General features: G+C 51.7%; 1 protein-coding gene across 1 annotated transcript in view; it reads left to right on the top strand.

The window, feature by feature from the left end:
• The first annotated feature begins 987 nt into the window (after positions 1–987).
• Positions 988–14,150, top strand: part of SLC6A3 (solute carrier family 6 member 3) — a 33,898-nt gene continuing 20,735 nt past the window's right edge. Inside the window, exons 1-5 of the mRNA XM_012812858.1 lie at positions 988–1,273; positions 2,656–2,787; positions 10,046–10,277; positions 12,010–12,148; positions 12,825–12,959. Coding sequence (XP_012668312.1) covers positions 988–1,273; positions 2,656–2,787; positions 10,046–10,277; positions 12,010–12,148; positions 12,825–12,959 — 924 coding nt within the window. The remainder of the gene's footprint in view (positions 1,274–2,655; positions 2,788–10,045; positions 10,278–12,009; positions 12,149–12,824; positions 12,960–14,150) is intronic.

Raw genomic sequence — 14,150 nt, 5'->3', positions numbered from 1 at the left:
TCTCTGCAACGTGCCACTCTCCCTACTGGACCGAGTTGCGGGCCAGTCTCTCCTCCCCAGCCCTGCAACCGCTGGGCAGGTTCTTTGCAGAACCCATTAAGTGCAGGCTGAGTTTGTTGCTAGGAGGGGAAGAGACCACAGAACAGAGCCACGTAAAGTGGCTGATGTGATGAGATTGTGTTCAAATGTGGGTGCAAGGGAACATTGCCCCTCTAGAGCTGCCACCTGGGGGCCTGCCCAGTCCACATGCACCATGAAACAGTGCCCAGGGATCAGAAGTCACTGCCTCCGGGTGGCTGTGTCTGTTCTGCTTCTGTCTGTCCCCAGCTTCACTGCCCAGGGCTCTGTGGGGATCATTTGCATAAGATTGCCCTGCCCAGCCTCCACCAGGCTTTCAGGTAGGGCCCAGGCCATAAGTGAATGTGGATTGTACAGGATTCTTTGAAGAAACTGTTGTGATGCTTATTTTTAAACTTCAGTTACTATGGCTGATTCTGATTATATAAATTTTGCTCTTGTATTACTGAGTATAAAGAACACATAGTTACTTTCCTAAGGTCTTAGTATTGAAATAGTCACAGGTTATAAAATTATTCTCTGGAAAAGTGGTGCGAGGTGAAGGTAACATCTGTGCATTACTATCCGAAAGCTGCATTAGAAGTCATGCAGGTACTGAACTTGGACAGGAACAGAGAGGGGCACCCCACAAAGTGGGCACAGAGTCCAGTACCTGCCTCCAGGTATCCCTAACACCAGCCAAGAGCCAACCTCTCCCAGCCCTCCTCAACCCACGTGCCGTCTTAGGTACTTGGAATATGTTTTTTCCTTCCCAAAGGAATGAATACAGATGCCTCAGTCTCTGCTCTCTACACTAGGTATGTCTGTAGTCCTGGCTGCTAAATCACTGCTTTCCTGTGTGTGTTTATTTTTCATATTGGCTGAAAACCAAGAGAAGAAGCACAGAATTCCTAGATCCCAAGCCTGCCCATGAGTAAAAGCAAATGCCCGGCAGGATCCATGTCTTCTGCCGTGGCCCCAGCTAAGGAGCACAACGCCATAAGCCTGAAGGAGGTGGAGCTCATCCTGCTGAAAGAGCAGAATGGGGTGCAGCTCACCAACTCCACTCTCATCAGCCCGCCACAGACTGCTGCGGAGACCCAGGAGCGGGAGACCTGGAGCAAGAAAATTGACTTTCTCCTCTCAGTCATAGGCTTTGCGGTGGACCTGGCCAACGTCTGGCGGTTTCCCTACCTGTGCTACAAAAACGGCGGTGGTAAGTCCCATCTCAGCTGCCCCCGAATACTCCTGCTGGGCGGGCTGCAGGGGCAGCGGGCCACTGGCAAGGTTATGCTGTCCTCCTGCCTGGAGACCCGGCTCCTCCACTCAAGGGCGGGCAGCAGGGTGCAGATTTCCCAGATGATGTCACAAATCACAGAGCAGAGCTCAAAGCTCTCCGGTTCTGTGTCTGTCTTCCAGTTTAGCAAAATGAGGTAGTAAAAAAGAAGCTAGAAGGAAGTGGGTGGAGGCACCTGGGCTCTTCCTTCTATTTCTAAAAGTTATTTTCACTTTGGAAAGAACATTCTCAAAGGCTCAAAGACTTAAACAGTATTTGAAGTGTGCGGAGGCCTTGACCTTGGGTGAAGGAGGATGGCCTTGCAGCCCCCCACCTAGCCTCCACTTTCTGAGCTCAGTGGGGCATAGATCCATGACTGTTTCTGGACTTGAGCAGGGCAGGGTCACCAGGAAGTTCAAGTTGAGAAGTGAAAACTGGGCCAGGAGCCTCTCTGGGCTCATGGCCTACACAGCCTCCCTGATTGGTCACTCTGCACAGGGCATATAAAGGGCTTTAGAAGAGTTTCTTGGGAAGGCCTCGCAGCACACCCATGAGCAAGGCGGTGTCATTATACCCATCGTGTAGATAAAAAGACTGAGGTCTAAGCAGGCACAGTAAATTGCCCCAAGACAGAGCTGGGGGTTCTCCATTTCCCTCTCCCAGAAGAGTGTGTGGCAAAGCACTCCTTCCCTTGGGGTCAGATTAGGGAAGAGCAAGGAGCATTTATAAGGCCAAGACCAGAGGACCTTGGACTTCCTGTCACCAGGGAAGGAGATAGGCTCTGCCCCTAACGGTGCGTGGCATCTGTGAACACCTGTCTGCCACCAGCACTGAAGGAGACCAGCAGGCTCTGACTATAGGGAAGCCAGCGATGGGGTGGTAGAACCCACTTAGGACCTGGGGAAGGACTAGGGCCACAGATCTCAGAAGACTCACAGCTCTATAGGAAAATGGGATCAGGACAAAGAGAGACCAAAGCCAGGCCTGGAAGGGTGCCAGGCCAAGCAGGGAAGGGCAGCACCCTGAGTGCTGTCAAGGACAGGTGGGGCTGTACCTGCTCTACTCATGGTTTAACTGTCACTTGGGGTGGGGGACACGTAGGGGACTCTGGAAGAGCCATTCTGGGCCTTAGTTGGGAGGCTCTTTTGCCTCAGCCAGGACTTCCCACTGGAGGTCTGAGCAGGGAGCCTCCTGCCCAGGACTGGGCACAAAGATTGTACCGTGGGCATGAGTGGTTGATTGGGATGGTGGAGCCCAAGCTCTGGCAGTGAAAGGTGGGCCCTTTGATACTTCCAACTTTGACATGCCTTTGTGCCCCACAGGTGCCTTCCTGGTCCCCTACCTGCTCTTCATGGTCATTGCCGGGATGCCACTTTTCTACATGGAGCTGGCCCTTGGGCAGTTCAATAGGGAAGGGGCTGCTGGCGTCTGGAAGATCTGCCCCATACTGAAAGGTAATGCTTGGGAGCTGTCACCAAGCCAGCCACATTGTGTACGTGGTCCTGCCTCACTGAGACACACAGGAGTATGCACGTGCCATAGTAATTTGTGTCTTACTTTAAAGATCTATAATGACCAAGGATTTCCCTGCTCCCAGGTATGGCTGTCCTGCAATTCTTTAGTAGTGTTATTTTGTCAAGGTATTAAGATGGTATTTACAACAAAGCATCTATCTTTAGGTCTGTCATCTGCCATCCATCTGTCCATCTATCAGTCGTTTGTCTACCCATCATCTGTCTCTCTGTATTACCTATCACTCACCCACCTACCTATCCACACTGTCCTCATCGTTGTCTCTCTGTATTTGTTTGCTAGGGCTGCAGTAACAAAATACCACAAATTTGGCGGCTTAAACAACAGAGACTCAGTGTCTCACAGTGCCAAGGCTACAGGTCCAAAATCAAGGTGCAGTCAGGTTTCCCCGGCCAGTTCTGTGAGGGAGACCAATCTGGCCCCTCTTCATGGCTGGTCGGCTGTCTCCTCCCTGATCCTCTTCACACTGCATCCCTTCTGTGCATTCTTCTGTACCCAAACTCATTTTGGATGAGGGGCTATCCCAATGACCTCATTTTAAATTGATTGTATCTGTAAAGATCCCATCTTTAAATAATACATTCTAAGGTCCTGGGGGTTAGACCTTCAAAAGATGAATTTGGAGGGGGACACAGTTCAACCTACAATTCTATTAATTTATCTACCCAGCCACCCACCTATCTGTCATCTATCCATCCATCTATCATCATCTACCCATCCCTCCATCCACCTATCATCCATCCATCCATCCATCCATTCTATCTAGTATCTATCTGTCCATCCATTTATCCAGCTATAATTTAGCTATCCTTCATCCACCTATCATCTATCATCTACCCATCCATCCATCCATCCATTCTATCTAGTATCTATCTGTCCATCCATTTATCCACCTATCATTTATTTATCCATTCATCTATCATCTATCCATCATCCATCCATTCCATCTATCATCTACCCATCCATTCATTCACCTATCATCTATCTACCCATCCCTGCATCTACCTGTCTATCTTTTACCCATCCATCCATTCTGTCATCTATCTATCTGTCCATCCATCCATCCATTAATCATCTATATATCTAGTCACCACTGAGCCTTCAAGGCTGCTGGTGCCTTGTCCCAGCACCCTGAAGCCACATGCCTCATGTTGAGTACAGGTGGTCTGCCCAGTACTCCCTTCACAGGTGTTGTCCCTCCCTCCTCCTGAGAGCCCTGGGGAGGGCTGCACTGTGCTGGAGGATCAGAGAGCGTGAGTAATTCACTCTGTCACCTGGTTGTGTACAGACCAGGATTTGAGCCCAGCTCTGGGTCACATCTGCCTGCTGGGCTGATACTGCCTCCCAGAAACCAGAGGTTCAGGGAGGATTTGGGGCATTTCCTTGGGGACACATGGGAGGTGCCACTCAGACAACTGGCACTCAGGAGGTAAATGACTATTAAAAGATCAGTCTTTGGATTTTCTCAGAAGCTCTTGTGTGCTCACAAAAGTCACTATGCTTAGAAGAGAACAGAAGGCCTGGGTATCCCCAGGATGTGCCATTGACGGGTCAGGGGTTGATACTCAGGGCTGAGCCCCTGCTCCTGCCTTAGTGGCGGAGACAGATGGCATCTCATAGCTGCTGGGTCAGGCTCTAGGAAGGAGAAAATCTCCCTCACAGCAGCAGGAGTGCTAAGACTGGCCAGGTATTAGAGTGTAGTTTGTTCTTCTGGCCTACTTGCTGAGCCTTAGGCTTTAGTAATCTTTCCTAGGCTTCGTGATTCACTGCCCCACACTAAAATGGAACTGCAAAAAGAAAGACCTACACACACACACACCCAGCCCACACACACCTGCAGAGTGAGAGAAGCATCATGGTGGGATCTGACAGTAGAAGCGAGACCCAGAGGAATCGCTGGAAACTCATCTCTGTCACTGTTATAGTTCCCAGAAGATGAGTGCAGCAGCTCCTGAACACCCAGGCATCTCTGCAGAGCCAGGTGCACATGTCACATGGGCATTGTGTTGTCTGTCCATGAGCACAGCACTGACTTGGTCAAAGTCAGTACGCCCAAACTAACAGTTCAAGACACAAGTGAATGAATCAAGTCCTACCAGGCTCTGCCCAGAAGCACTTATGTGTTTCTGGGAGTGGACACTGCTTCTGAGGCTGGCCTTGAGCTGGGTGAGCTCATTCTGTGGTTTGTACCATATTTACATATTTACATAGCATCTGTGATTCGGAGGCTTGACTGCACTAAACCTGAGACAGAGCTTCCACCCTCACCCGGAGGATGTGTTCAGAAGTCAGCCTCTTGCTTTGGTGCAGGTGGTGGCCATGCCAAATTTTGCTTTGCTGGGTTTTCAAGAGTCGCCCCCTTCAAGTCTCTCACACGACATGACCCTGTGCTCCCACCCACTGCTAGTGAGCCTCATGTTGGATTGAATGAAGTGCAGCTCTTATGTACAGGAATTGGACACAGAAGAAAGAGGAGGGAGATTCACACCCAGAACCTGTGGTCAGTGACAAAAGCTAATGTCCACCCTCACATCGTGCCATAGAAAGAGTGTTCACCAGAGTTGCCAGCAGGGGCTGTTACGATGCAATTGAGGAAATGTCAGTAAGTGACTACCAAGATCTTCAGAGCCCCACGTGATGCTAATGAACTTACCTTGGCTAGTAAACAGCGTCTGACTTGAGTCGACCAGCAGACCTCGTCACAGGGAGATGCAGACTGCGGGTTAGGGTGCTCCCCATGTCCTGGCATGGCCCTGGTCGCCACTTGGCTCAGTTCCTGCACCCACACCTTTGCATCCTGCTGGCTTTCCACCTGGAAACTAGCCCAGGAGGAGGGCCGTGAGGGGGCAGAGCGTGGCCTTGGGAAGGGATCACCTCATAACAGTGACTGAGGAAAACCGGAAATCCCAGGATGTGAACTGCGTAGCCTTGGCGTCTCTCTGTAAAAGGGAGAGGTGAATAATCCATGCCAGAAAACCAGATTTGTTTTCAAGGAAGAGGTATCTTGAACAGCTCAATACCAGCAGAGCCACAGTCCCAGCAGGTACTTCACTATTTGTCCTGGCGCCCACAGATGCTGGCTTGTCAGGGAGGGCTGCTCCCTAAGTCAGACAGAGCAAAGCCCACACTTTCCTGGGGGACCCAATGCCGGTGCCTCCACTTTTTTCTGCATTTCTTAAAAAAATCATTTATAAAGTTGGAAAGATTGTATTTCCATGTCTCAGTAAATAGGAATACTACATAGTAAACTAAGACATCACTTAAAATGCCCAAGGTGATGACGAGGAAATTGAAGGCTCTGGTTCCTCAGAGGGGGCTGGCACACCATGCCCCACAGAGGTCCTCCTGGGAAACAGCCCAGCTCTTGGGGGCCTATCTCCCGTCTCTCCTGAGGACCTGGTGCCACCCCCTGCTTGTTGCTGGAGCTAAGACTCAACTTCCAGAACTTGGCAGCAAAGCCCATGGGAAGGGCCAGCAGCTTCAAAGACCCTGACCCACTGAGGGTTCCCTGTGCTAACTCTCCAGGGCCCCTCAGGGTGGGCAGGGCCACTAGAGTCACTGCAGGTCCCTGGGTCCCAGGGAAGAGGTTTCCTTAAATGCTGTCTTCACCCTGCCCTACTGTCTCTGTCTCTCTCTGGGTCTGTCTCATTCCCTGTCTCTCTCTCTGTCTTTCTCTCACTGTCTCTCTCTGTCTCTTTGTCTCATCCTCTCTCCTTTTCTCTCTTTGCCTCTCTGTCTCTCTCTGGTTTGAGTGCACACACATGCACACGTGTACACATACCATGCACGCACACACACCCCCCACAAGCAGACCCTCAAGACACCCATACCAACAGAAGAGGCATTCTATCCAGTCTTTCTTCAGAAAGCCCTGCCAGTGACTCTTAAAAGGAATGGAGGGGGCTCCATCAGAGGGTGTTCTCTTTGCTGGAGTTCCTGGAATTTATACATTTGTTTGTGATCTGTCTCCTGAAGCCAGCTTGTGGGTGCCCTGGAGTGTGCTGGCTCCTGGGATGGTAGAGAAGGGTCGAGCACTGATTTTTATAGGCTATCTGCTTAATTGCCAAAGACAAAGCCTGCTTCATCTATGCTGTAGAGATACCACCACCCTATTATATGGAATAGAAAATATTTCATAACATTGTATAGTCAATATTCTAGTGTGATTTATCCAACTCTCCCTCTTTTTAAAAAAGATTTTAAGGGACAAGCAGGATGGCTCACACCTGTAATCCTATTACTCTGGGTGGTTGAGAAGGGGGATCCCTTGAGCTCAGGAGTTCAAGACCAGCCTCAGGAAGGCTGAGATCCTGTGAGATCCTGTCTCTACTAAAAACAGAAAGATTAGCTAGGTGTTGTGGCAGCGCCTATAGTCCCAGCTACTTGGGAGGCTGAGGCAGGAGGATTGCTTAAGCCTGGGAGTGTGAGCTTCCTGTGAGTGAGGCTGACACTACAGCATTCTGCCCAGGGCGACAGAGTAAGACAGTCTAAAAATTAAAATAAAATAAATAAAAATAAATTTAAGTGACTTAAAGCAAAACAACAAATTATGCACAAGGTTAATATAAATAAATACTAAGAAAAATAAAAATTAACATTAAGAACAATGACTGAAATTCACATTTATCCCTGAGCCTCCTGGGAGTCAGAAGATGTGTCTGGTATATTATGTTTGGGAACATAGAAAGGAGTAAACCCACAGCCTCCTTGGGGGAACAGTTTCCCATGGTGCCAAATGATGGCAGGAATGTGTCAGGGGAAGCTTTGTTTGAGCCTGTGGTGGTATGATGAACAGTGATCACCAGAACGTTCTTATTGCCGGTGGAAAGGTGGGTTTTGTGGAGCTGATCCTTATATGGCTTACAGTGGAACACGGTGAAGTTGGCTGGTTGGTGAGGGGCCCTGCTTCAGTGGGTCAGGACAGTGGCACTGCCTTCCAGAAGGGCAGAGCCTGGAGGGTCCAAAGGAACACCTTTGGGGGAACCACTCCCTCTCCCAGGCGTGTGAGGCAGCTGGACAGCATGGACAGCAGCAAGCGGGAGGGGTGCTCTTGGATGGGGTGTGCTGGAGCTGTTGTGCCATGGTCAGGGCAAAGCTATGTGCTCTGGGAGCCACATCAGCCAGTGGTGGCCTTGTTACTCTGCTGTGAAGGTCAAGAGACCAAGACTGCCGTGGCTCTGGAAGGAGCAGGAGCAAAGTCAGCTCTCCCTTCAGACTTTGGATTTGGAGCCACTCTAGTGTTTGATCAAAGGCTTTTATGAAATCCCAAAATTGCAAGTGAAAGACTTGATTTACAAAGTTTAACCTTGAAAAGTTTTCAAAGCCGGCATCCACAGTCAGCCCACCACCAGATAAAAGCTCCAGTGGTGGACTTTAGGACACCACGGCTTCCCAACACAGCCGCCAGGCACCATGGCTTCCTAACATGGCTGTCCCAGCCTCTCTCCTAAGAAACTTGGTAAAGAGAAATGTAATATAGAAGTATTTAACATTGATCAATTCTGCATTGGAGGAGGCCTTTCAAAAGAAACAATTTTGGTTTAATCATTGCTGCTACTGAGCATGTTTTCCAGGAGGGATTACATATTCTCCTCATCCTAGGTCTATTTAACATGAATATATTTTTGTGCCTTCTTTTTGCTTTTAGGGTAGAAAGGAACTTTAATGAGGGCCAAGAGCATGAAAACAGCTTCTCCTAAGGGTTAAGACCCAAGCTGCTTCCTGCAAAGTTACCAGATGGCAGGTCCCTGCCTGGCCACAAGCAGGCAAGACAGGGCATAGTGCCTCAGCAGGCTTTAATCGAGTAAATTAAAGGTGTATCTCAAACTAGTCGTATCAGCAAAGCTGAGAAGGAATGTTGAAATGAAAAGAATTCTATGCAGAGCTTAGTAAAGAGAATCATAAAGCCAGACATGATGGTACCTGTCCAGCACTCAGCAAGGAGGAGCTCCCTGGCGGAGAGGCCTTCTGCCCACTGTCAGGATGACACAGCCCCACAGACTGCTTCTGAGAGTTCTGCTCCAGCTCCCCAGAAGCTGTCCAATAACTGATCCCAAGTTCCAGGTGTTGTGATCCTGGAAAGGGCACTCTAAAAGACAGCCCTAGTCATGGATGGCTCTGGGTGGTCCCTGAAAGTCTGATGTGTCCCCTGGGAGATCCTGGATAACCACACTTGGTTCTAGGTGGCCCCTGATAGTCATGTAAGGGTCTTGGGTGTCCCAAGAGAGCCCCGGATGGTTTCATATGCCCTGGATGACTCTAGGAAATTCTGGATGGTCATGTCCGACCCTGAGAGACCCCAGATGGTCATGCACAGTCTGAATGACCTTGTGTGGCTCTAGGTGGCCATGTAAACCAGAGGAGTGGGAGGCTTGAGTATCTATGGATGGCTCTGGATGACCCTGGCTGACTCTGGGTGGGACTGGATAGCTTCATGGGAATGTGGGTGGCCCTGGATGACTTTGGATGGCCCTGTGTGACCCTGGGTGGCCCTGGATTACCCTGAGGGACTTTGAGTCATCATGGGTACTATTGATGGTCCTGAATGAGCCTGGGAGGCTGCAGATGGCCATAGAGGACTCAAGTTGTCCCTTAGTGATTATTGGTGACCCTGGAGAGCTCTAGAAGTTGCTGGGTATTCCTGGGTAATCCTGGTTGATCTTCATTAGTCCTAATGGCATAAGTGTTCCTAAATGGCCCTGGGATGACCCTGGATGGCCAAGATGGCTGTGGATGAGTCTGAGGCTTCACAGGGGCTGGTGGCTCTGGATGACCTGGCTTGGGTTGCCCTGAGTGACCCTCAGTGACCCTGAGTGCCTAAAGTTGATGGATAGTGTGGACAGCTGCTCCTTACCCCACACAACTGTGGGTGGTCTTGGTGTACCGGAGTGGTCCTGGATGGCCCTAGTGACCTTAGGTATATGCGGGTGGTCCCAGATCCCCTGGAATGGCCCTGGATGTCCCCTAAAGACACTGTGGATGTAGGTGGCTTCAGGGGACGGGCAGCTCCTTCTCTGATGGCAGCATGAAGCCTGGCACCAGCCCTCTGTACCTTCACCTGTGAGTTTCACGATATTGCCAGAGTTCGGGCCATGGGGGAGCTGTGCCCAGGGCGGAGGTGGCCCCGAGCGGGAGGCAGGCGGCGGCTGCTGACGGTGGCTCTGTGCTGGCGTCTGCCAGGTGTGGGCTTCACGGTCATCCTCATCTCGCTGTACGTGGGCTTCTTCTACAACGTCATTATCGCCTGGGCGCTGCACTACCTCTTCTCCTCCTTTGCTGCGGAGCTGCCCTGGACCCACTGTAACAACACCTGGAACAGCCCAGCCTGCTCAGATGCACACCTCGGCAACGCCAGCGGTGACCCGGGCCTCAACAGCACCTTTGGGACCACGCCTGCCGCCGAGTACTTTGAGTAAGTGGCCATCAGGAATGGGAGAGTTGGAGGGCCAGGTGCCCAGGGTAGCCCTAGGCCAGCCACCTGTCCACTGGCACCTCCCAAGGGTATGGAAAGGACAGTGCCTGGCCTAGCCCCACCCATCCCTGCAATCACAGGTTGGTGGTCTCAACCTGTGATTGGATGTCCTTAGCAGGGCAGGCCCCACTATGCCTTCCTGCTCCCAGCAGCGGTCTGAGGAGGGAGGAGCCTCATGGGCCCTGTATCCACTTTGTTCACCCCCTTCTTCACCAGGGGGCCTGGCCCACTCATCCATGGTATCCTGGCTACTCCTGGAATCCAGAAGTGCACGTGACCATGTGTGCATAAGTGTGTGCATGATGTGTGTTTGTGTGGTGTGTGTGGGCTATATATGAGAAACACTCCTGTGAGAAGCCATGCTCTGTCCCAAGGCTGAGCCTTCCCAGATGATTTCCAGCTTGAGTTTACCCTGGGCTGAGTTAACTAATTGTAATTATGGAGACACAAATTTGCAAAGGTGCGGGGGACATGCCAGGCAGAGCTGGGGCACCTGCCGAGTGTGTGAGCACTGCAGGCCCTGGTACTCACCTGCCTCATGCGGGAGCTCCACCATGGAGGAGGGGAATATCTTAAAATGCTGTATTTATCTCAGAGATGAGAGAAGGGAACTTTCAGCAATACCCATCCCCTCAAGTCCAAAATGCCACATTGGCTGTGATGCTGCTTGCTGAGGGCCTGGACTTGCCTAGTTAGGTGTATTTTCTTCACACATATATGTACAAATGAGTCTACTTACAACTTAGAAAAAGGAATTGTGACAAAAGTAAAATAATTCAAGTTTTAATATCAAGCAGGCACATTTGCAAAATTTGTTTTGAGTTAGAAAACAGTGAGCTTAAAAGCAAAGAAAGTGTCTTGGGGGGAGTGGAGACTCCCTAGCCTTTGCTGGGTACAAGGTCTTTCCCCAGGACTCTGGTCTCACTGTACAACATAACCTTTGGGGCGAGCAGCCTCCCAGAGGGCTGGTTTCTCTGGTCATTGTTCACAGAGGTCTTTCCTGAGAGGAGAGCACCTTGCCCAGCCTGGAGGTCTTGTCAGAGAGGGTGAGAGGGTCCTGTGCAAGGGATGGCAGAGGGCCTCAGGGAGGGGCATGCTGGGCCAGGTGCCACCCAGAGCGAGTGGAGGACTCCTACCTCATGTGGCCTCCAGTCAAGTGTCTGAAATCTAGTTGTCTTGCTATGCCATATCATGGCCAGGAGTGGAAGCTCTCACCCCTTCCACACCAGTGAGTCCCCACTAGCAGGACGAGGACCTCCCCCTCTCAGGGCCCCCTCTCTTATCTTGGCCTTGCTGGGGTCCCCTTCTCAGAGAGGGCAGGTGTCTGCATGCTATTATTGCTCAGCATCTGCTCAGCCTCCACCCTGTAAATGACCCTGGGACTGTCCTCAGGCCAGCAGCAGGTGCCAGAGTGACTCTGCACCTTCCTTCTAGTTTCTGTAGCTCCTTTTCTTCAAAGACTCAAGCTGCCCATTCCCTCCCCAGCTCCAAAAGAGCAGGGGTGCTGGGGCAGGGGCAGGGCTGGGCAGCCTCCCAGCTCTCTGGTCCTATCTGCCCAGACCCTTCCTGCCATTATAAGTGGAGCGGGACAGGTCTCTGGACATGGTCAGCCATCCGGTTCCAGTTCTGGGTGGGCAGCAGCCCCTTCAAGACCCCTGGGCTTCCCTCCCAGGCGCGGTGTGCTGCATGTCCACCAAAGCCACGGCATTGACGACCTAGGCCCTCCGCGGTGGCAGCTCACAGCCTGCCTGGTGCTGGTCATCGTCCTTCTCTACTTCAGCCTGTGGAAGGGAGTGAAGACCTCGGGGAAGGTGAGGCTCCTGTGAACCTGGGGCCACCAAGTGGATACCTGGCTGTGGTTGGGTTGGGGTGAACATGTGGCTGTGGCTGGGCTTGATGTGGACGTGGGACTGTTTGGGGAAAGGACAGTAACAGGGAAAGCACCCACAGAAAAATGTTCCTAGCAGGAAGACAGCCCAGGATACTTTTTTTTGCTGATGAAAATACTTTTGTTGTTGTCTGGGCATCTGAACCAATTCTGAACAAAATGTGTCTGTTAGTTGCAATGATGTGTGTGGTGTGGTGTAGGCACAGGGGGCCCTCCCTATAATGACACCACAGGGTCCATCCTTACATGTGAAGTGCCCATCTGCATACAGTGTGAATCACTTGTATCCATTCATCAGAGGTTCAGCCCTTCTACCCATTTGGACAGACCAAATGCAGAGAAGGAATGTTCTTTTCTTACCATATTAAACCTGGGAGGTGTGTGAGACCGACAGCATCTAACACCTCACTGCAGTGAGCCCTTGCTGTCTGTCAAGTTGGTGTCCCATGAAGTGTTCAAGGCATTGGGCTTCTAGGCCAGAGGGCCTCTCACTTTAGAACAAGCCATCAAGGTGACCTTGTGTTTATTTGATGCTGGCATCTACCAAGGGTCCCACTAGGGCTGCCCCATGCAACCCAGTGACGCAGCCCTCTTCCTAGGTTGTGTGGATCACGGCCACCATGCCATACGTGGTGCTCACTGCCCTGCTACTGCGTGGGGTCACCCTCCCTGGGGCCATCGATGGCATCAGAGCATACCTGAGTGTGGACTTCCATCGGCTCTGCGAGGCGTCTGTGAGTATACCCCACTCCTCACTCTGCAGTCCCTGTCCTTGTATCCCCAGGAAGGACATCCCACAGCAGCAGCTTGGTGGGATCTTTCTTTCACTCTGTGAATTCAACAGGTGCAGGCTGGTATGCTCACCTGTGCACTTGACCTGCCCAGTGGAGTCACCGTCTAGTTGGGAAGAGGGTCATGTGTGAGCATAGTGGGAGGCTGAGTGGACACAGAATAAGGAGGTCTGAGGGGGCATCCCATCTTCCCATCCCACCTCCACCTCTGCCCTGCCTGTTGCTTCCTGGAGGGTATCTTTGAGTCCCACTGCTGGCCCAGAGCAGCCTGCACCCCAGGGTGTCACTGCTCATGCAAACAGTGGCCTCTCAAGTGGCTCCATGTCCACTGTCCAACAGGGCTCAAATGTGAGCTGCTGGAACCAGGCTCTCACTAAGAAACCAAACTTGGGGTGTCCACTGATGGCCAGGGCATTATCTGAGTCACATCAGATCAAAAGCCAAGCCCCGAGTTGGCTGCAGGATTCTTTAACAAAGGTAGAAATGACTGCAGTTAAAATATTGGGGGAGTCCTCATAGAATAGGGAAGCCTAATGGACCACTGGGGACCTCACAAGAGAGGGAAAAGAAGGCCAGAGACAGAAGTGTCACTGACAGAGGCAGTGTGGTGGGAACGGCAGCTGTCATGGGGTCATACAGTGGGCATCCAGGTCTCTTAGGTGGGGGCTAGGCCAGGAAGCCCTTTGGAAAGTAGTTGACTGGTATAGACAGGTGGTATGGACAGTCAGATTTGTGGATATCAGAAAGGCATGCCATGAGGTGGACATGTGAGGCACTGGGGGAGAGAGAGCCAGGCATGGCCCCAGGCCCCAGGAGGTCCAAGGGCAGGCCAGGCAGGTGCAGAGAGAGGACAGCCTGGACACAGCACCCATGAGGCAGCAGGGGCGGCAGGGTGGGGAGCAGTCTGGATGCTGACAGGGAGGCTCGTGTGGCTACGGGAGGCCTAGTGGGGTAGCAGGAGGCATGTGTCCCATGGGAGCTGAGGGCCAGGAAGAAGTTTAAGGAAAGGTGGCAAAGTCAGCCGTGTCTGGGATCCTAGGGATGGTGACACACAGCAGAGGGGGAACATGCAGGAGGGTGCAGGGCACAGAATCAAAGAAAAATGAGACGGGGCAATGTGGAGCCTGGAGCTTC

Source organism: Otolemur garnettii, unplaced genomic scaffold, assembly GCF_000181295.1.
Source record: "Otolemur garnettii isolate 467f Iridium unplaced genomic scaffold, OtoGar3 scaffold00226, whole genome shotgun sequence".
Classification (NCBI taxonomy): domain Eukaryota; kingdom Metazoa; phylum Chordata; class Mammalia; order Primates; family Galagidae; genus Otolemur; species Otolemur garnettii.
Note: the sequence above shows the minus strand (reverse complement) of the source record. Positions and strands in the feature narration are given on the sequence as shown.